The 23,630-nt window shown below is 43.7% G+C and overlaps 1 protein-coding gene across 2 annotated transcripts in view; it reads left to right on the forward strand.

Annotated features, from left to right (window-relative positions):
* The first annotated feature begins 247 nt into the window (after window positions 1-247).
* SETBP1 (SET binding protein 1) overlaps window positions 248-23,630 on the forward strand; it is a 264,102-nt gene continuing 240,719 nt past the window's right edge. For both annotated transcript variants that reach the window (XM_065747106.1, XM_065747107.1), the window contains exons 1-2: window positions 248-800; window positions 17,039-17,699. In XM_065747106.1, coding sequence (XP_065603178.1) covers window positions 17,208-17,699 — 492 coding nt within the window. In that variant the 5' untranslated portion in view covers window positions 248-800; window positions 17,039-17,207. The remainder of the gene's footprint in view (window positions 801-17,038; window positions 17,700-23,630) is intronic.

Below are 23,630 nucleotides of genomic sequence, written 5' to 3' on the forward strand. Positions count from 1 at the left end.
CCACCCGCGCCCCCCTGCAAAAGGCCCCTCAAACAACCAACAACAACAAACAGAAAGAAAGAAAAAAAAAAAAAAGAAACCCTCGCTCGGAAAAAAATAAATAAATAAATAAAAGGAAAAGAGAAGGAAAAGAGAGAGAGAGAGACAGAGAGACAGAGAGAAGCTCCATCGATTTTTCAAACCCAGGATTTTACCCAGTGCACTGATTTTTTTATTATTATTTTTATTTTTTCTCTCCCTCTTTTTTTTTCCTTCCCCCCCCCCTCCCTTTTCTTTCCCCGTCCCCGTCCCCCCCTCCTCAACCTTCTCCTTCTTCCCACCCCCCTTTTCCTTTTCATTTTATTTTGGATCCTGCTAAAATTAGCCGGGACTGCTCTGGGTGTTGCGTGTTAATTTGATTTACTCCGGGATTCCGGCTTCCAAGACGCCATTTTCCCCCCTTCTCGCTCTATCTCTCTCTATTTATCTATCTATCATTTATCTGCCGAGCTATCTATCCGTCTGTCTGTCCGTCCATCTCCCTCTCCCCGGGAGCCTTCCCTCCTCCCCCCCGCCCTCCTCCCTCTCCGCTCTGCGTGTGCTGCGCGGCCGTGCGCTCCCCTAATCTGACAGATGAACACCGCCATGGGTTTGCCGCAACACAAGCAAAAGCACCTTTGGGGGCTGTGGCGAGGGATTGAAACCGGGATCTAAAAGAGAAGCAAGAAGACGGGGGGAATCCGAGGGAGGAGGAGGAGGAAGAAGGAAGAAGAAGAAGAGGACGCTGCTAAGAAGCCCCCACTGCCGTTTTGGGGATATGGGTTAGTAAAAAAAAAAAAAAATACCTGAGCCATCGAGGAAATGTCTGTCTTGATGGTACCGTTTGCAGGAGGGTCTTACCCTCCTCTCTTCTCCCCCCCTCCCCACCTTTTTACCCTCTGCATGCAAAAGTTAATGTCTCCTTTTTTTTTCTTTTTTTTTTCCATGTTGTGACTTTGCAATGGCGCGGAAGGGGTTTTATTTATTTGGGGTGTGTGTGGGGGGGTAATTTATCCTCTGAAATGCATGCGAGCTCTCTCCCCGCGACTCCTTCCCTCCCCATGCTTTGTGGCTGGTGGGGGGGTGTGTATGCATGTGCGTCTTTGGGGGGGGGGGCACAGCCGCGCTGCTGGGAAGGGGTTGCAATTTTTTTTTTTTTTTTTGCAAGGAGTTTGTATAATGTATTTATCCCTCTTTGCCCCCCCCTCCCCCCCTTCCCCCCCCCCACCATCCCGCTTTGCTAGCCTGTGTGAGCTCCCCCGATGATACCGCGGGTAGGTGGCAGCTCAGCGTGTGCATGTGGAAAGCAGGGCGAGCAGTCACCCCCCCACACCCCGCTTCGTAAATTGCAGGTTAAGTGGAGCTAGAGAGCAATACTGTAACCTTCTGGGGATCTGTGTGTGTGTATGTGTGTGTGTGTGTGTGTGTGTGTGTGAGTGAGTGTGAACGAGCGTACGTGTGCGGGGCCGGTGCTCGGAGCTGGGCGCGGGGAGGTTTGTGTGTGGGGGGGGGGTTCCGATGCCCCTGGGCATCCGCGGCCCCGCGCTGCTTTTGACATTGAAAAGGACACGCGGCACTTTGCAGGAGCATGGGAGCGCTGGGGGCTGGAGGGGCGATTAGGAATGCGGGACCCCTCCCCTGCTCAGTGTCAGAGTGAAGCGTGGTATTAATCGGTGTTAATAATGAGGCCGTGATTGCGGGAGAGTGGCTCCTCTTTTTCCCACGGGTGGAAGCGGAGAGTTGAGCTTTGGGCGGTTCGCGAACGTCCCCGGGGTGTTGGCGGGGTGAGTGTGTGTTTGTGTGTGTGTGTGTGTGTGTGTGTGCTCGTGTGTGTATGCGCCGGGGAGTGGGGCAAAACGCAGCCTGCAGCTGAGGGCGGCTATTGTCAGCCCCAGCCCAGGCGCAAAGGCTCGCTGCCCACCACCGGGCACACACACACACTTGCACACGCACACACATCTACAAACACACACACGCAGCCTTTCCACGCTGGCGGGCAGGGGGACATCAGGGCCCCTCCTCCCCCCCCTTTCGCCATTGAGGCGGGGGGCTCCTCCCGTCCCAGTCCCCAGCGTACTTGTGTGTGTGTGTGTGTGTAATGTGTGTGTGCATCATGCCGGGCACCGGCCATCCCCGCCAGGCTCCGCACCTCGCCGCCTTGCCCCTGTCTGCGTGTATTTATGTGTCTAAAAAAGCCAGTTGAGAGAAGGATTTCCGATTCGTTTCCGCTTCACATAAACGGCACTGATAATCTCGGGCCCGACGCCTGATGCTAAAAGGGCACTTCGCCGGCGGGGAGAGGCCGTCGTCCCCCCAGCTACGGGGCTCCGGTCCCCGGAGGAGCGGAGAGAGAAGTGGAGCTGCACTGGGCGTACCCCGGGCAAAGAAGCACCGCAGCTCCGGGCAGAGATGTTCCGGCAACAGCCGGACCACGGTGGCCCTGGTGGGGCCGGGGGAGCAGCCCTGCTGCCTTATAAGTCCATCTGTCAGCCCTCAAAGGGGGTGCGAGGCGAGCGGATCGCTGAGCCCGCTAGTCCTCTGCTGTCAGGAAGAGTAATGTGATCCCGTCGGTGTTGACAGGAGGGTTTCAGGGGTGTAGGAGCGCTGGTAAATCCACCCCCATGTTGCATATTGTGGAGCCGGGCGGTAGCACTTATTGACTCGGCAGCCCCTGCAGCCGGGGATAACTTGGTGCAGGCTGCAGGAATGATATAATTGTCCGCCTGATGTTAGGAAGCGGTATCACAAACCTGCAGAATCAAGTGTCTAGGACCTCTTATTATTATTTTAGACAGGGAAAATGCCTCTTGAAGCAAACATGCAAGTGGCTATTCTACAGATACCTTTTGCTTCCTCAGCTCTGGCAAATTGCTTCCCCTCCATCATCAGACTTCTGATGAAGGGAGAGACATTATTATTACTATTACTATTATTATTATTATTATTATTATTATTATTATTATTATTATTATTATTATTATTATTACTATTTTGCCCATTTGCACTTTAGCTGAAAGGAGAAAAGCTCTCCAATGTAGATGAACTTTAGTCTTTTCTCTCAGCTTGGAAGGGTTATGTAAAAAACGGAAGGAGAAAAAAATAAAATAAAAAAGCAAAAACACACAGTGAATGGAGACTTCTCTTCATCTCCTATTGGCTTCAGTTTTTCTTTTTCTTTTTTTTTTTTTTAACTTCCCAGACTCAAAGTTTTAATTGAAACCAGAAATCTATTGAGAAGTAACTGAGCCAAGAAAACCTCTGTTTTCTCTGCAGCTAGGGATGGGGAATAAATAATTTTTTGCTGATGTTATTTCAAGTTGTTTGAGCTCTTTGGTTCCTGCCAAAAAGCCCAGCATAGATTATTAACACATTATCATTTTAGGAGGATGCACTCTCTGAAATGTAATAAAATGGTGTGCTAGGTTTGTGCAGAGACATGAACTATGTTAGTTGTTGGCAAACAAAAGAAACAGTGGCCATGATTTATTATTAATAATAATCATAACTGAGCTATTTAGCTTGACTTGATATTTGCTGAGTTCTCTACTGAGGTTTCTCAGTATCATTTCCAATAATGTACTTTGATTAAGTTGGGAACTGCTCTTCTTTAATAGCTTCTATGGCCACATGCTTAATTAACCCAAGAAGTTAAATGCTCGAAAAGGGTCCAACTATCTTTTTTTTTTTTTTTTTTTTTTTGGCTTCAGATGCTGCTTAATCTTCTCTGCTGCTCTACTCTGATCCTTTGAGCTCCTTTCCTCAGCACACACGTTTCTGAGGTGTAAGTGCCAGTTTACCAACAGGACTCTTGTTTTCCATTACAAGATTTGGCTAATCCCAGTTTTTTTTACCCTCTCAGTAGGGCTCAATTGCTCACACATAATCTTTCCCTTCTGTTTTCTTTTGCCTTTGGACAACACCCTCCAGGACTGAAAAACTCTTGCCTTGTGCTTGGAGGTTTGCAATTACACAGCAATTTTGACTCTTGACCCAACTAGTAGCGAGAAAGGCTATTGTCTAATGAACCACGTAAAAACAGTTCTGGGATCCAACAGATTGCTGTGATGGAAATGAAAACTCTCCCAGTGAATTGATGACTGATTTGTTTAACCATATGCCCAGGCATCTTTCTTGCTCCCCCTTAACTACCCTTCTCTGGAGTATCTGTGATCTGTGGGTCTGTAATGATGTTGAAAAGCAGCATTAAAAGCTGCCAAAATGTGCTCCGTGATGCACTGCCTGCAGTTCGGACAATTCAGTAGGGTTTAAACTGTGTTCAGAAAATTCAGCACTTTATTTTTGCTGTCCACAACATGTAGGCACGCTGGGTTTTGAGCATGTATGTGCCTCTGTTAAGCATGCATTTGTCAATGGAAGAAGGACAGAAAGGTTATGTACAGGAAAAAAAATAGGTTCTTCCCTTGTTAACTTTCTTTTACCAACATGAAAAGAAAATCTTTTCCTTGCTATTGGTGACAAAACAAAATGACTCATCCTTTTAGGAAACTGTCATCTTGATTAAGATGCGCTTTTAAAACCCTTCCAGGATTTAGCCTGAGAGTCCTGTCAGACCTGAAAATGATTTCCAAACTTTCATGTTTGGGACTGCTTTGCCTTGTGATACATATATTCAATCAGGTTACAAGTGCTTGCTTTTAGCACAGTTGCTTCTGAGGTGCACTCAAACCCTTAGAGATGTCTTCTTTCTCCGTCTGCATATGTGATATCTTCTCTTGATGAGGCATCAGAAGTTCATTGCATCTTCACATCTGCAGCTCGTCAGCTGGCTCTGGATTCTGTGCTCTAGAAAGAGCAAGGTGATGGACATACATGAGAGCAAGAGGAAGCGAAAAATACAGAAGGCAAAATAATTCCTTAAATTGACTAAAAGCAGTCAGATAATAAAGCTTGTCAATCACAGCTGTGGAAATGAGTGAATGAAGTAGGAGTGGTCATTTCTATTTATCTCTTGGGTTTGAACAGTTAGGGGCTATTTTTACCTTTCAGAGTTGGATTTGCTTTGCAGCACAGATTGTCCAAACATAGCAATGATCTTTTATTGTAAGTTGTGGAGCAGTCAGACATGAAAAGCAATCTTCTGACATTATTTCATTTAGACTTTTGGTGTCTTTTATAAAACAGAACGTTACAAAGATTTCTCAGGTTAGCCACTTCAATCTCCAAAAGGTGAGGTCAAAACTCTGGACCTCAAATATCCCAAAGATTGGGAGGATATAATCCTGGTTTGATTTTGACCTTAGTGTCTCTAGTTCAGCTTGGGAATCTTGCAAGGTCCCAGAATCTGTATGTCTATGATATTTGCCTGGTTGCCTGTTCTCCAAACCTGCTTGCTCTTGTCAGTGTGTGTGACTATGACTGTTGACATGAGACACTGAGGGGAAAGTGGTGGGGTTGAAGCAGAGGTGGCAAAATGGAAAGACACTGAAGAAGTATCAGCCTCTGGTGTTGCTCACAGACCAGGCAGTCTTGTTTAGAGTGATGACAGCACTGGTGCTCATTTAGGCATGCATCCAACATAGGAAACTTAAAGGGAAAAAGGAGTTATACAGGTACTGAGGATGAGCCTGTGTTGTCTTCCCAGTGCAGAACTCTCTTGCACTGTTCTGAAAGCAAACTCAATGTGTGGAAAGTCATGCAGGAGTTGAGTGATGTCTTTGTTGATGGTGGTGTGGCTGTGACCTACCTCAGGAAATGCCAAAACCTATGAGAGATAGGAATGCAAATGACCAGTAGATAGTAGTGCTAAGGATGAAACTAAGTATCTGTGGTTGGGGAGACCCTTACTCAGCCTCTCACTTTCCCTAAGGCAGTGAGGTGCTGATCCTGTGAGAGATGCTGCACAGTCCTGTGTACTTAAGAACCAGAATGTGGCAGTGTATGAGAGCAAAGTTTCTCCTAATACAGTATCTGTTGTGACCATGCTTGGGAAAGCTGTTCAGAAGAATGTGCAGTAGGCAGACATGGGGTTATCCAGGACTCACTTAAATACCTCAAAATTAGAGATGGGTTAAAGATCGGAAGCCTGAGGTTTTATGTTACTTTGAAATTTTTGTTAGCCTTAACCTTTAAAACTGAGAGATATAAATGTATACAATGAATCATTCTGTTTCTGTCCTGGTATTTTAGCAGATGAGGAAGTTGGTTTTAAGATGGAAGGGAGAAAATGATGATACTCAAACCAGAGGTCAAGCTGCAAGGCGTTACAGTCATGTCTTTCCTCCATATGAATCCACATATCCTGAGTATCCTACTGATGTGATTTCTAAGACTTGGACACTGGCCTAACTTCCTCATGTGTTTCCAGACTCGGTGTATTCTGGTGTGGTGCTTTGATCCGTTCCCACTTCTCCTTGAATCTTGCTAAATTTTTGGTCTAAGAGAATGCGACGGGGTTTCCACTGAAATTCCTCTCAAATCCTATTACTTTGTTAGACAAGGAAATCCTGCCTGTCGTTTTTTTTTCTTTCTCTTTTTTTTTTCTTGTCCTTTTTCTTTCTTCTTCTTCTTTTTTTTTTTTTCCTTTTTCCTTTTTCTTTTTTTTCCTCTCTTTCTAAAACCTTCCTATGGAGCTCTATAGTGCGGATTCAATAGAATTCTGTACAAGGGAATAATTCTCTGCTGAATTCTTCTGTTCTTTTTCAGAAGGGATCAGAGACGTGAAGCTTAACTAGGGGAGTTTAGTAAGTGTTTGAACAGGATTGTATACATGCAAAGTATTATAACAGGGATCTGGGCAAAGTGTTATTATATATGCCCATTATTCCTAAGGTTGCAAAACAGTTTAAAATATTAACCCATATATTCACATCTTGTAACTTCTATAAACCTTCACCTAATGGGCTGAAAAATGTCATGTTTTCTCTTTGCTTGATGGCAATTTTCTTCCTGAAAGGTTGAATAAATTCCCTCCAGCTGTCAGTTGTTCCTTTTATTTTCCAATTTATTCAGAAAAAAGTAAGGGTGAGAGAAGAAGGGGAAACACTTTTCTCTTTCAAATTATTCTAACCATATGCTTTTAAATAGGGCAACATTCTAACCTGCTAGACTTTGAGCTGATAAATGGATGTAAACACAGGGCTTGTTGAAGGCCTCTGTCTTCTTTTGGTGAGTGAGGGGATCAAAAAAAAAAAACAAAGGTCACATCATCTGAAGCTATGACAATTTAAAAGTGTCATTGTGGGCCTACTGAAGTCAATCAAGATCTTTTAGTCTGTTGGCTTTAACAGTGTGGCACCATCTCCACAAATTCTGCTGGATAAATGATATAAATGCCATTTGCTATGGGTGCTGATTTACATTAGATCCCATTTCTGTGTCATGCGAAGTACTCACGAAAGCACAGATTCTGTTCCTCCTTCCTTTCACTGGAGTTGAAGATAACTCTGCTCTTAGAACATGCCACCTTTCAGAACATAACATTTTTTAAGGCTTTACTTAGTGAACAGATCAACCAGTGCTCTGGAGCAAAAGCTCTAGCAAAAATAAACAAACAAACAAACAAAACCATAATAATCACAGTATAATCACAGTAACAGTAAGCTGCAGTGTGTCTACAGGTGGGGACTGTGACTCCATTCACTTCTGTGTCTGTCCCTAGCTGAGGAACACAGTAGTAGGGATGTCCCAGTCCAGAGGTCTCTTGACTTATCTGAGACTCTATAGTCCAAGCTCTGCTTTACTCATGATAGGAGCACAGAGACCCATAGTTCATTGCTACAGTGAGCACACAGGAGTGTGTTGGCCAAGTGTTCCCGCAAATACTGACCCCATCCTGATCTTTAATATCTTTCAGTGATGTTACAAAGGAATAACAACACGAAGACCTGGCCCTGCTTGAACAGTGGTTTGTGTCACTAAGTTTTGCCTCTTTGGATGCAGTCAGACATATGCTATGTCTCATAAACAGCACAGTGAAATAGTTCAGCCAGAGACGCCTTTGGGGCATGTAGGTACTCAGCAGGCTCTTATCTCCCTTCTGATTCAACTTCTCTCAGCACTTCTGTGACTGTTTTCTCATCAGACTCATTAGAAACTGAGCTACTCCTTTCCTTTGCCCATAGCAGCTGTCTGTTGTCTTGCCTTTACTCTTGCTCTCAGGTCCTCCAACCAGCACACTCCTGTCTGAATTTTATTCCTCTTGTCTTGAAAGGGGGGCTACATTTTGCCCTTGTGTACACCCAGCCATGTCCACTTGTGTCCTGCTCTGCTCTGGCCCCCTGCAGACCATGATTCTTTGAGGGAATTTTACTTTTTCCTGGCCCAGACACACTCTCCTTCTTCAAAGGAATGAGATGTTTTGCAAGACAAAGGAAGTGCCTTCTTCTAAGTATCCCAAATTACTACCCTCCTTGCATACCCTGCATATGCTGTGTTTTCCCACAGTCCCCTCCTGATGTTAGGAATTACTAGTACATATGTTGCTCTGAAAGTAATGCCTCCTATTTATTTCCTTGTAAACTACAACAGGTGCAAATAGCACAATAACACTATTTGACAGAACAAGTACTCAGCTACTAAACACTATTTTTCAGTCACCACCATTAGCTCTCCATTTTAATCAGCGATGAATATGAGATTACATGTCATGTTTGTAAAAATCTGCACCAGGTGACATATTTTCACTGTTGACACTGCTAAAACGCACCACCCACCACTTCATTGTGCTCACATCCACTGTCTGGTCTCCATGAATGTTCAGCAAGCCTTTTTTCTACATGGAGGAATTCAATTCCACACCTTTGATTCATACGCACTTCCATATCGGATGCCATTTTTTCAGTCTCTGCTGCCATATGTCACAAGGTGACAGAATGGGATGTAATGTTGGTGGGAAGGTTCAGCTTCTACTGCCATATCACCAACATCTGCCTCTGACACTGGGCCATCATAATAATATAGAAGGCATTGGTTTTCGAACATCCTGCATACAGCATTGAGATTTCTCTGCTTATTCAATATTGAAATCCACAGTGCAATTGTCCATGAACAAAATTCAACCTTCCTTACTCGTGAGCCTCATTTGAAATGTGAAGAATGCTGAATGACATGGATGTGCTGCTTGTACAGCTTCTAGTCTAATCAAAGGATAGGTCCTGGACTGAAGCCTTCATGATCCTTTATGTGCGATCACTTATGGCTCTGAGGAATGGATGCTGAGCCAAACCTGTTGCATACCCTATCAGATCCGTGGTTTCATTTTATTTATGTCTTTGTGGGGCTTTTTTTCTTTTTTTCTTCTTTTTTTTTTTCTTTTTTACTTTTTTTCTTTTTTTCTTTTTTACTTTTTTTCTTTTTTACTTTTTTTCTGAAAGGAAAGGAAAGCTGGTGTACTTTGGCACTTGCACAAGTGAAAATAAAATAATGGAAGAGGGGGAAAAGTAGAACAGGAGGAAGAATGAATCCTGTGGCAGTTGCAGTAAACAAAAACAAAGCTTTTGTTAATGATTTATATAGAAAAATCATTTTACACACATTTCAGAGCACAAAGGGAAATGTTTGAACAGAGGGAGGAGAGATTACTGCCGTACCATGGTGGTGTTAGAAGGAGGCTACTGTGTCTGATGGCAGCTTTCCAAGAGCAGAGGCAATCTAGGAAAGTTTGGTAACACAGATGATGGAATTGTACAGGCTTTTGCTTTCTGTGGCTGGTCTTTGTGCCAATATGCTTTCCCTGAATACCCATAAAACTTTCCATTTGTAGCTCAGAGCAAATTCCACTACCTCCAGGATGGTGCACTTGGCAAGAGCTGGGTAGAATGGAGTAAGCATTTGAAGTTCCCCAACAAATTTTATCACTGTTATTAATGGAATAAGTTCTGTTCCTTTCATGACACACACCGATGCACCCAGCAGAGTGTTCAGGGCATTCTACTGCACCAACTCAGAAGTTTCCCTGGGGCATACATCACAACCTCAGTGATGATGCTTGATCTAGAAGCTTGGCAACCTAGTGTTGACCCCATGTAGACAAATCTCCTGGCTTTACTCTTTGTGTTTTTATGATTTGGATCACAGCTGGCACCTCATTCTGCTTTTTAGTGTCTCAGAGGACTAATCTTCATGAGGATGATGGGTAAAAGTGACATACCATCTCTTGTTGTCATTGGGAGTGAACACTATTCATTGATTCAGAGGTGTAAATGCAGTGAGTTGTGCCTAGTTTTAAAGGAGTCATACAATGGAGTTTGTCTCAGAGAGCACAGGTGGGATGAGGCTCGTCCTTTTGAGACCAGCATTAAGAAGCTTCCCCTACACTAATGTGTACCTCTAAGTTGTGAGTGAGTGGATTTATAGAACTTTGGCTCAGATCTCAGGCAGGAGCTTGTAAAAGTCTTTGGGACACATTATGTGCATCTCCCCTCCTATCACATATGGGTGCTTTGCTACACTAGGTGTTGCCACAGCTGTACCTTGGGCAGTATTGTTTTTATGGACTTCGTGATTTATGGCCATGTCAGTTGTTTAATCATTCAGCTGGCCCTCCCTTCGGCACCATATGTTAGTTACTTTCATAGAAAGGTGACTATCTGATCTAATTATGGACTCTCAAACCTAATTATGGAGTCAAATATGATTCCATAATCTACTCTTAATGTCTCTGTGTTGAGAAGACAGATACACACATGTGTAATGTACACACTTATGTGCCTCCATAGTTAGGAATGTTGTTAGTATCTCATTTATTTCTGTCTCATTATCTTAAGGGAGATTCTTGCAGCCTTATCTGGATACATGAGATCTTCAGGTTATCTTGTCTTTTCCCCTTCTGTGTGGCTTTTCCTGTCTCCTTCTGCCAGGTTTTGGCATGCCTAGGCAGAGCCATCAGTCATCTTTCCTCAATCACACTGGTGGAGTTGCAGAGAGCTCTAGCACTTAGACTCAAGGCAATCCAATGGAACCATTTATCCTGTTCTTGTAACTGCCATTAATCCTTGCCCTTTATTTTTCTGTGGATAGAAGACACCTGAGACAGTTTGTACCCCTCCCTTCCAGAAACAGTCCTCACAAAACCCACACAAAATCAGAGGTGGAAGGACTGGAACAAAAGTGGACAATATGGAGATCAGGGCAGGGCATGGGAGTGCATGAAGAGCCATCACCTTCCTCCTCTGTAACCACATCTGCATCATTCCTCCCTATTAATGAATCACATGCCCTGTTTAGTTAGTTAGCTTTACAGATAATCTGTGGATTACAGGCCTTCACATATGGTCATTCTGTTTGCAATTAGTCATATAATTGAGGATCTCACATGCTACCTAATGTATATCCACATGCATTTTATGCTTGCCTGTATCCAGGTATATCTTACAGATGTGAGTTTTAGCAGTGTATCTTGAATTGCCATGCGGTGAAGATCTCAATTTGTCCAAGACTGGAGACAGAGGCCAAAAAATACATCAGATGAACACAGAATGTCTGAGGTCTGCAGAAAAACTGGTGATGGTCCAGTCCACTACATGGCTCAGTGCAGGATCTGCAAGGGCAGGATGCACAGAATGGTGCTCCATTGGGATTTGGACTTCACCAGAACATTTCCAACTCTTTATTAAGAGCTGACATTCATTGGTTTTACTTGAAGGGGGAGTCTTTCAGCATAGTTCCTGTCCAAACTGACACAAGTTAAGTGAAAGGGTGTTTTCTCAGGGATCAATAGTGTAGATGGAAAATAGCTGTCACACTCATTTTTCCAGCTCCCTGCCAAAGATGGGCTGCTTTTTCAGAGTATCATGGGCACAGGAAGAAGATAAAGCCAAAGTTCAAAGGCATGATAAATCTAGCCCCAGGGCTCTGAGCAGTAGATTAAATACACTGCTGGTGCATGATACAGATCCAGTATAAACTCATTCTCCTGGTCAGATTTGCTGTGCACTTGTGCCTTGTCTGCATCAAATTTGTGCTTCTGGCTCATCTAGCAGTGCATAGACCTGGCATCATTGTCTCTGTGGTCACAGTACCACGCCTGAACTTCATAGACTTCTTTGCAAAGCAAAAATGATTAAATAGGTTGGGGCTCTTTTTGTATTCTCAGAGTGGGTTAGCTGAGTTCAGTGCAGCTTGCTGCATACTGGGCTATTGGCTTTTTTTATGCACCATGATGGAGTCTGAAGTTTCACTGACACTTCTCATAAAAGCAGGTTTCTGACCAAAACTTTCCCTTGAGTGTAATGTGGGTTGTCCACTGGCCTCTGCCTCAGAGTCAGCTGTGTTTCAGCTGTGGCATATATAATCAACAAAGCAACCCAGGAGTCTTTGGAGTGAAAGGTGATATGTCATAATTAAATATTGCTGCACAGTCTCCAGTGCTTTGTGGTGAATGGTTTTAAAAAGATGGAGTATAAAGAGGCTTCCAGGATTCCTGGTATTTTGTAGGGATTAGGGATTTCGTAACTGTCTGTTGCATGAGAGAATGTGAGACCCAAAAGCAATAGGATAGATGTGAGATTTGGCGGATGTGAGCTCCACTTCACTTTCAGCATGATGCTCTCAGACTTGTGCCTCAATTTCCCCTTATTCAATTTTCTTGTATACAGACATATGTATATATTTTATTTTCTTCATGAGGCATTTTGGACTCTGTGGGTAAAACATAAACAACTTCTGTAGCTACAGTCATGCCTGAGATTAATGTACTATGGGATTTGGGCAACATCTCTTAAAACTGCTCTGCTGCTGCTGCTCCCTGTATTTAAGCAAACCTGAGAGAGCAGCAGCACAAACATTAGGCAGCTGAACCCATCTTGCCTGTGTTTGCCTAAGCAGTGGTGCCTCTGTGCTTCTGTTTGCTTGTTACAAACGCAATTGTTTCTGGGCACCCGGCAAAAGCTGTGCCAAGCACTATGTCCACTTTCATTTTTGGAGCATCTCAAACAAGTGGATTTCTCTCCTTTTAGGCCCAACTTCCTACTTTCACCTTTGTTTTTGTCCTTAACAATTTTTCACTTTAATCACTTAACATCCCTGATACCCAAATACTTGCAAGTGTGAGCTGTTGCCCAGGGCAGAAGACAGAGTATTGGAGGCCCTAATGGCAAGCATCTACACCATCCAAAGGGAGGTCTTCTCTTTCAGACCTTTGCCTCCAGGAGGGTGTATGAGGTGAGGTGCCCAGAGGTGCTGATGAGAGACACATGAGCAGCCAGGCTGAGCATTTGATTATTTCTAGGTACTTATCAGAGGAAGTGTGAATTGCTGCCTAATTAAGAACTAATGCCAACTTCTGTTGTCATTCACCTGTGAATTATCCTCCTGGAATTTAACTTGACTACAGGAAGCTCGCTAGTGATAACACTTTCCTCTGGGAGCTTAATTTGGATGGTAAAATGCTTCTGTAGATGCTTATTGAACAGGAATTGATGTTCATGAGCCTGAGAAAGTAGTTTGGGTAAGCACTTAAGAGCCTCAGCAGTCCCCGTATCCTTGGTGGTTAGAATACAGCTAGGAATCTCTTGGAAAATCAGCATCCCTCTGGATTTCCAGGTCTGCATGTTGTCAGCTAAGACAAAAGAACTGACGGAGCACGAATGATTCCTGTCTTTCCTTCAGTACTCCTACTTGCAGGGCAGCCTAAAGTGAGGGAGATGCAAACAGATGGACACAAAAGAGAGAGAAGTCCAGGTGATAACAGCTGAACCAGAACCTGTTTTCCAAAGGACTTCAGCCAGAAACAATTTAGGGTCTTTATTTTTTATTTTTTTTTCTCCCTGAGATTCAATTTGATTTTTATTTTTAACATCAGTTCTGAAGCTCGGACCCTCATATCTTTTGTGAGAGATGGAAATCCAGGGCTCACTGACTACTGCAGAGCTGCAGTGTGTCCCAAACTGAAGAAGGGGGAGGTCAGGACTTCACTCAGGAGGTTACTGGTTCATAAATCTGAAGTGAGGTTTCCTAATTAGTCCAAGCACTTGTAGCCTGACCAAACAAGAAAGACGAGTATAATGTCCCTGCACTCGAGTCATTTAACTATTAACCCTGAAGGAGAGCAAGAAGATACCTAAAACAATGACCTAGTTAATTCTGCATGGCGTTTGAGTTTGAGTTCAGGGTTATTTGTTGCTACCTGAAGGTCTGGTGATGTCATCATCTGCCAACTCTTAGCATGACAGAAGGTCAATATTTTAAAGCAGGATTTTAAATCTGGCTTTAGTATGAACCCATCTGACATTGGCATAATGCAATGCCTTTATTCATCTGTTGCTTATTTCCACTGACCCTGAGGTTTCAAACCTGAAAGACCCAGCCCAGAGTCAGGAGTTTTATTTCAGCTTTCGCTCTACAGAAGGTCCCAAGAGGGCTGCTCGTCTCATCACAGCCTACGGTTCTTTCTTCATACTTTGTTTTCTGAGGGTGTGGTAGCCGCATTCTGCTGGGTCAGATGCTCTCTGTGAAAAACCTGCTCTTTTTTTACCAGCATTGAGAGAGGTTAAAAGTCTGTGGGCGGAGACCAGCACAGAGTGCCCATTGTACATGCGTGCATACCAGAGCAGTAACTCCCTGGAATGCTGTACCGCTGAGCTTTTACCACCTTGTGTTTGTGTTGCAGCACAGAAGAGTGTGTACACTGCGTCCTTCTCCAAGGAGATTAACAATGTGAAATACCAGATAAATGGGAGGGCCTTTTTTTTCTTTATTTCTCTTTGATTGGACTGGTTAGAAGAGGTAGGGAGCTGGCTCCCATCACCTCCATAGGCAGAAAGGAGAGGCAAGGTGCAAGGTCAGCCAATTAGGTGGAGCAGCTCCTTTCAGCTGGGAGGCTTTAATGTACTAATTGCGTTAGTAATTAGTGAGTACCACATGGTAAACACTTGGGTTCAAAACAATGTAAGGGCATTAACTAATCCACCCTACAATAGAGTTGAACTAGGTAAGCATTATGCTTGCTTCATTGGTGGTGAAAGGGAGAGAGACTTGCTGACCACAGGGTGAGTCAAGGTAGGGTAGATGTGTGGGAGACTGGGCCTATTAGTTCTTCGTGATCATCTTCAGCAAGACCAGTACAACAGCAGTGCTGGGAAGTGAGCATCCTCCTTACTGCTGGAAGATGCCCAGCTCATGGTTTTTGGTTTTTTTTAATGTATTTATTGTTATTATTATTTTGTGATGTTCTAACAAGATACTTCTACTCTGAGCTCCAGAAAGTATTTCTAAGGCTAGATAGTTTTTTCTTCCCCTTCTGCTTGTGCAGTCAGCTTGTGCTATTTATGGGAAGTTTATTTGAATTTGTGTCTGCTGGGATGTGGGTGGAGGTCACCCAATGACTTCATGGAGCTGTAAGATACTTCGGACTTTCCATTACAAACTGTATATGCCAGCGGCCAGACAAGCGACCTATACTCTGATCAAACTACAGCTATATAACTTAAGGTGCTTGTTATTACTTCATGAACTTCCAGCTTATGCAAGGCATTTATAAAAAGCAAAAAAAAAGTTAGTGTCACAGGGACATAAGAATTTCTGAGTGAATTATGTATTAAAGCAAAACAGTTCATATCCATAGTGCATTTATGATTTAATGATAGGTAGCTAGTTTTTTTTTTTTTTTTCTTCATATGTTTAGTTACAATTTATTCCTACTAAAAATGGCCTGGGAAATTCTTGACTATTCTCAGATCCTGCTTGCAGTTGGTTGAGGGGTGGGGTTTGGCAGTGCAGTTGAGCTCATCTAGAAGGGAGGGATTTGCTGCTTTAAAGGTAGGTCTGCATTGCCAGGTCTTATTCCTGACAGTGCCTTTTTCTATGCTTCTCCCTGTTCCAGAAGGGGTGTTCCTCACGTTTATCAGGGAGCCACTTTGGGGTACTAAAGTAGCCAAAAGAAACAAACCTTAATTTCTCTCTGAGGCGTTCTGCTCATGAAAGTGAAAACCTTATCTGGCTTTCTGTGGTGGCTACAGAGGTGGAGGTTATTTGCTGTATATTAGAGAGGTACAAAAAACTTTTCACACCTTTAAGAACACTTTGCATGTCTCTTTGTTTCTCTCTTCTTTTTTTTTTTTTTTTTCCCTAATGGATTTCCTAATTTGATATTTGATTTAGTCTGCATGTGGTGACAGATCTTCTGCCTGAACTGAATACTTGTGGCTTCTCCCACCAACTTTGGCCAAGCTGAGTGTGCTTCCATCTTGAGGGGTTTCATCTAATGCCTCAAAGAAAGGTCATATTTGAAGGGTTGAGAGCACTGTTGTTGCTTTAGGGTGATCAAGTCTTTTATACAGAGCAATGGTAACCAAGGGCATAGTGGCAGCTCTAGAAGCTATTGACTTATTGACTTCATCTTTCCTCCACTGCCCTCAATGTTTAGGCTCCTGCCATGCTTCAAAGTGATTCAGGTATATTCTCCTCCCGTGCAGAACCTCAGGTAACATCTCTGGCTCCAGACAGTGTATGTCTGGCCCAGAAAATGTCGAATAATTCATTCAGAGTGGAGCATCCCACAGTACAACCAGCAGCCAAGTGCATCTCTCTGACCTGCAAAGCATGGGAACAGGGAGTTAAGTGTTCTCCTGCCTTTATCATAGGGAAACACTATATTTTCTGTGCTCTGATCACTGTGTTATTACTTAACCTGATGCAAATGTTTACTCCTCTTTTTCTTTTTTCTTTTTTTCACTTTTTTTTCTCCTTCCCCTCTTTGAAAACCCAATGATGAGGAGCATTTTAGAATAAGAGATGCACGAGTATAGATAGCTGGCTTCTCCCGTGCTTCTGTCTGAAGTCTGGAATTGAGTGAGGTTATATTTACATGACGTTTTTCACTTACTTTTTTTAATATTGATTTTCATCAATTCAGAGACACATGTGGCTATAGTTTCTTGGCTTGACTGCTCTATGGTTCCAGTTCTCAGAAATACCAGTTATCCTTGGTTCCCACTTCATGTGAGGCAAGGCTTTTCAGATATCATAGGGCAAGCCCAGCTGTAATGTGTTTCAGTCATTACCACACTTGGGTTCAACATGTGTGTGTGCTAACTTCCTCTTTTCTTCTCTGTTCTTTCAACAGTGGCAGACCTGATCTCTTCTGAGCTACTTGCAGCCTCTGGGCCACTGGGACGTTGACTTTGGTGGACAGTTAGCATTCATTCCTTGGGATCGTACCTGCCCTTTCTCTCCCCATCCCCTTCCACACTTCCCTTCCCTCTGATAAAACTCCAGTGTGTTGCAGTCCTGCAATGGAGCCCAGGGAGTCTTTGGGTAGCTCCCGGCAAAGGGGAGGTGAGGCAGATTTTCTGCCAGCCTCTGTGTCCTCCACCAAACAACCATCTGCCTCCAGCTGCACAGGGGAGACAGTGCTGTCGACAGCTGGCTCAGGGAAAGGGATCCCAGTGAGTGGAGAGCGTATGGAGCCTGAAGAAGAGGATGAGATGGGTTCTGGGAGAGATGTGGATTCCACTTCCAATGCAGACAGTGAGAAGTGGGTGGCAGGAGACGGGCTGGAGGAGCAGGAGTTTTCCATCAAAGAGGCTAACTTCACAGAGGGGAGTTTGAAACTAAAGATCCAGACGACCAAGAGAGCTAAGAAGCCCCCAAAGAACTTGGAGAACTATATTTGCCCACCAGAGATCAAAATCACCATCAAGCAGTCCGGGGAGCAGAAGCTTTCCAGAGCTGGGAAAAATAGCAGAGCGGCTAAAGAAGAGGACAGAGGACACTCTAAAAAGAAGGTAAGTCCTATGCTTTTCTGTATTTCTCCTTGAATCAACGACAGCCCTGAAAGAAGAGTGAGAGAGTGGAGTGAAACTTGTGGCATCTGTGTCCATGACATAACCTTGACGAAGTTTGCAAAGCCCTGCTTGATTGTGAAGAACGCACTGCAATGCAGGTCTCATCCTACACTGCTGTGTCCTGATCTTGAGCTATCCTTCAGATAAACCAAGCACGGAGGGATCATGAGCTCAGCTGTGCCTCTGTTACTTCACTGTGTAATTGAGATTTAAGATTAATTGTTAGATGAGCAGTAAATGACAGAGTCTGCTTCTCAATTGCTGTGTGTCCAAGCACAAGTACATGGAGCCTTTTGGCAGTTAAAGTTTTTGACTGTATTTTTTAAAATGCAGGTATGTGTACAGAGAACAATCAAATCCATTAATGTATACCAAGCAAACAGCTCCATTATTCTTAATTACAGCAATGTGCTAGCACCACTATAGTTATGCTTCAGAAATACTTTCATTATAGACCTAATTTTCTCGAAATATCCTCCTGGAGAGAATTTTTGGTAGTTTAAGCTATGGTAATTTTTTATGTATATAATTTATTCAAGGAGGGAAACTGGGTACGAGAAAGAATTATTGCTATATATTAGTTGTTACCAGGAATATTCTTTTTGTTTTCTAGTTGGCTTAACTTCCAGTAATGTGTCTTACACTTATTTAAATAAGTTTCTTTTAAAAACTGACTTAAGCAGCACTGGGGGAATGATACCTTGTGAATACTCATGTTATTTTGTATGTTGGAGTGTTTTCTATTCCAGGTGTCAAAGGAACCTCAGTTGGGTTGAGGTTTAATCACAATACAAATAATTTGCCCTATATCTTTAGGAACGTGTGGGCATTGTGATGAGTTCAGGCAGCAATTCAGTTTAATTAAAGACTTGTGTCTGTCTCCAAAACCTGTACAAGTTCATCTAGGATGTAGGTTTCCACTGGTTTAAAGCTTAAGGATTGATTTGGTCTTGCTGCTCAGTGAGCTCTGCTGTACTAGTTGCCATCTCTGTTGCACCTCATATTTACAGTGGGCTACTTCAAGCCTGGAGCAAGCTACTTGCCATTTGCTCTGTCAGGGGACAGTCTCCTTTTCAGACCACTGACAGCTCAAGATAATTCTCTGAAGCAGCAGTATTTCCCATTCTCTCTGAGTAGAAGATTTCCCATTTCTCTCCCAGAGAAATTCTCACTACTCAGAGTAATTCTCTTAGAATCTGAACTTGTCAGGGAAAAATCAAGGGGACGTTTTCTTTGAACACTGGTAAATGACATACTCCTCATTCATGGAAAAACAGCAAAGAGTTTTGGTCCAATAGTACATTGGGAATGGGTTTTCCCAGCTATTGAAAAGGACCAATGCTTGTGTGAGACTGTGCTCAGAGATAGTGTGGATGTTACAAACAATCCCTGCATGGCCAGGCAGGAAAAGAGACATTGCCTACCTCACATGAGCTGTGGAGAAAGCATTTAGAAGTTAGACCTTTATTTCCCAGTTAGATGTGTATGAAAGCCAAGTTCACTCTTGCACATGGCCATTCAAAAATGTTAAATAATGAAGCAAAATGTAATGAAATCATCTTGGTGGGTTGGGGGGGAGGGAGGTTGGGAAGAGAGCAGCATGATTATCTTCAGGGTGACTTTAATTGCAGAAAGATAAGAAGTTGGAAAGGGGAGGACTGTGGTCTGAGTGTGGTTGAATTCAGCTTCTGTTGTGAGCTCTGAGGCGGTTTGTGCTGTGTGTTCAGGCTGCAAGCACTCTGGGTAAGAACTGGTCTAATCCAACCATTAAAAAAATAGAGAAAACACAGCAGGTGGATGCTCTGAGCAGATGGGGAGAGGCCCATCGCATCGGCGAATCGATTATCATAACACCCAACGGCTACCATGCAGCAGCTGCTGAGCTAGGGTCAAGCATGCTGGAGGCGACGTGGCGGAGATGAGTCCCCAGTGGGGACTTGGAGGACCACAGGGCTGTGATCTTAAGGGGTTTGATGCCTGGACTTGCACCCTGCATCCCCGGGGCAGTGAGCATCCTGTGTGCCTGGAGCCAGATGAGATTTAACATGCAGCTGGCTTTTAGCCTGTGGGTTAGACGATCATATCTTGGCTGTGAGCATCACACATTGAGGCGTGATGAAAGGCACTATATGAGAAGCAAGTTGAAAATAATGGGAGAAGGACGTCAGTGCTGGCAGCGTGATTGCTCTAATGGCTGCTACAGGGTTTTCTGCAAAGACAGAGATAGGAGGAAACGGTGAGCTGTGACTTGAATGGTCCATCTGTGGGCTTTCCTGGGAGAAACAAGCACGTAGTTGGCTTCTTCAGATGCTTACAGAAATGCAGAGCTGTGGTAGTGGTTACAACGTGATTGTCACATTCAAATGATTGTAGTGGTTTTGATCTTGCAGTCACATGCACTCCTCCAGAGCTAGGTTGTGTTAATCAGCATGAACTCAAGAAAAGCAAATACTGTCAGAAGCAGCGGAGAACGCATCCAAAATAATGGGGCAGATATGCAGGTAGCCTCTGAATTTCTGCCAGGAGAATTTGGCCAAGTGTATGCATTTCTCTTGTCCATGGATGTGGTGCCATTATCAGAGATAATCTCCTCACTTATGGATGTGAGACATCTACAAGGGTCCCACAGATTGGTGTATAAGGATGGAGAGCTGAGAATAACCTGCACATGCTTGTGTTTCAGTACTAGATTGTCCTACGATAGTACAATGAGTTTATCTCCCTCCAAAAGGAGGAACAAGCTCTATCAGGGCCTGAAGAATCACTCAAGTTTGTTGCATAATAAATTCAACTGTATCTCCAATAGTCCCCAGTGCTTTGAAACACCACTTCAGCATTCTTGCAAGTGTTTCAATGCACACCGTGCAGAGGGAAAGTAATGAAAACATGGAAGCAATTTAAGTAACAGCATGTGGGTACACAAAGGACTGGTAATGCCAGCAATGTAAAAAGGGGCTGTGAACTGAGGATATAGTATTTATTCAGTGGCCATTTAGGGAGGAAGAAGATATGCCTGCTCCTAAGCTTTGCACTGTTTTGCTAATTAGGCAGTATGGGCTAGAGCCTGAATTCTAAAGCCGTGTTCTGGGGTTCAGTGCTCATTACAAGGGGGCTCTGAAGAGCTACAGTGCACATGTGCATTTTTTCTATTTTTGATTCCAGCTGCTACACTATATTAAAAGATGTAAACATACATTAAATACTTTCCTCATGTTGCTTTTCCATGTGAGCAATTGCCCTGGGGATGTTATGCGATGGTGAATGGGAGGGAAGGGATGCCAGCAGGGGATGGTGTTGGGTGTGGTTGTCCTTGCACTGAAGAAGGGTGGGAGAGCTCCAGAGTTGGGAGACTCTGCTTCGTTGGCTTGGAGGCTTGGCTGCAACCCAAAAACTTTGAGTTTTTAAGCGGTAGCCTTGCCAAGTTTCACATCAGCTTCCCCCTCTTGAAGATAAGAGCGAAAGTTGCTTCCTACCTCTATCCTAGGGCTGCTTGGTGGCTGAATTGCAGCTTGGGCTGTCAGTGAAGCTTATGCAGCAACTGTAGAGCGCGGAGACTTTAAGCAAGTGTGTGCTCTGATTTCAACCATTCTGTGCCTGAGGATGGGGTGGGCTGGGCCATAGACACTTCAAACTCAATGAAATGGAACCATTCACCAGTCTGGAGTGGAGTGGGAGGGAAGAAGAAAGCCAGGAACCCAAAGGATGTGTCAGTGTGTCCCATCTGCAGACTGTAAGCCTTGGAACCACTACTCTGGGCTCACTCATCTACAGCAGAGTTGCTCAAGTCCTGAGCCCTCAGCATCCCTAGGAGTGCCTTTTCCCTCAGATAAGGGCAAACATTGTCAGTTTGGAAAGGCACTAAAAGTGTGGCACCAAAGGCAGAGAAGCCATCCATCAGCATTCCCTGCCTGTCACGTAGTGTTTAACAAGCCCCAGATGAGTAGCAGTTCCCTGGTTTTGTTTTACTTCCTTCCCCCCTCCCTTCCCTTCATTTGCTACCCTGTCTAGTTTTGTGTCTGCAGACACTTCATTTCCCACCCCCTTCCTTTCTATAAACATAGCTTGGTAAATTTTCTTGTAACTTCCATCATATATGTAATGTCTTCCTTCAGGGGATGCTAAAGTTTTTTTAATTATTAATTCCTTTTCTGGAGAGCTTGAGATGGGCAAATGAGCATAATTTCTGAATAATAAGTGTCATCAAGCTGACTAGAAGTAAAACTTCTTTGTGTTCCATCAGATGAAACCCTGTCCTTGGAATTTTTTTGCATTGTTTCCCCTCCTGTGTGCCGATGAGTATATACCATTTCTCCACAGGAAGCAGTGCTACTCATTTTTGCTTGGAATTCCATTCATCATCTTTGTTTCCTCTTCTTAGACCCATGCAGACAGCTTTCTCCTCCAGTTCTCCCATCCTTGAAGATGCTCATTTACATGTTTTTCCCTTTGAACCTCTCTTTTTCCACAAGATCATGAGCACTTGCATCCCCTCTTTCCATCCATTTATTTGTACCGCTGACTGCCCATTGCTCTTTCCCTCCAGGTTCTCATGTGCATCTGCATTTCTTGCTGGATTACCACTGTGCTGTACTCCTCTCCCTGGTGACTTGTGAGCATGATCATCCAACTGCTGAAAGTGCATGCTTATTCCCCTTTGCTAAGGGTTTCCTCGTGTGAATTGTCCTCTGAGTCATCTCTTCCTATTGAGATCTGAACATGGCTTGGGATATTGGTATATAAGCACTTGCAGTGTTATTAGCACAACAAGTGCTTATACCAATATCCCAAGCCATGGGGTTTTGGTATATAAGCCAAGGTTTAGCAAGAAGAATGCTCTTGTGCATCTGTAAGCAGTGAACTCTGACTTTTGTAGCTTTTTTTCCTCTTTTCTAAAAGACATACAAGGGCGTATCACTTTCAGTACAGCGTTGTTTCTTTTCTGGCTTGGTCCCTATTCTTACAGGATCCTTGAGGCTGCCCTAAATAAATCTAGTGACAGGTTTCTGAGGTGCACACTGGCAGTGGGGCACAAGGAATATGGATTCTAGTCTCTACCTTAGTCATGGACTATTGGTAGTTTCAGAAACTCCAGCACAGTGGGTTAATCTACTCGTGGTAAGGGAAAACTGGCTTCTGAGCAGGTGAGAGACTACTTCAGATCTGCTCTAGCAGACAAGAAGTTCCTGGCATTTTTACAACCTTTCTATACAGGCACTGGGGTGCAAAGTTACACAAACTCAGCTCTTTGAACATAGGTCTCTTTTTGGCTAGCTTATATTTCCACTACATGAAAATGAAACAGCTGTGATTTGCTACCCTCTTACAAAAATCATATCAGGCTCCTCCCTCCCCTCCCTGACCTCCACCCATAAATAAATAAATAAATAAAATAAAAGAGAGCAGGAATCAATATTTTCATAAAAACTTCAGAATTTAGGTGGTTTATGTCACTCTGAGCTGAAAAGCACTGGGGTTCAACTCTGTCCTGGGCTAAGAACAGAGTTCTCTTGGGCCTCCATACAATAAGCTGGGGAATGCAGAGCCAAGAAGAACATGATTCAACTCTCAATATGAAGAATGGGTAGGGCTGGACACCAGCTATTTCTCTTCCTTCTCCAGTGTCTCCTGAAGAAGAGTATGCCTTACATCATGTTGTGGGTGTCTTGTGCTAGGAATACAGCACACTTTCTCTTCACATTTGATCTATTTGAGCTGATTTCCATCTCTTTCCTGTCTTCTCAAATATAATATTTTTCTTTTTCTTTTTTGCATTTGGTCAAGTATTCCTTAAAGAAGCAACCATCTGACAGCAAAGGGATGGAGTGGGGAAATCTGAGCAGACTTACTGCCTGACACTGAGTGCCAAATGAG

The sequence above is a fragment of the Cyrtonyx montezumae genome, unplaced genomic scaffold, assembly GCF_038088225.1.
Source record: "Cyrtonyx montezumae isolate F1298 unplaced genomic scaffold, pur_monq_1.0 scaffold_41, whole genome shotgun sequence".
Classification (NCBI taxonomy): domain Eukaryota; kingdom Metazoa; phylum Chordata; class Aves; order Galliformes; family Odontophoridae; genus Cyrtonyx; species Cyrtonyx montezumae.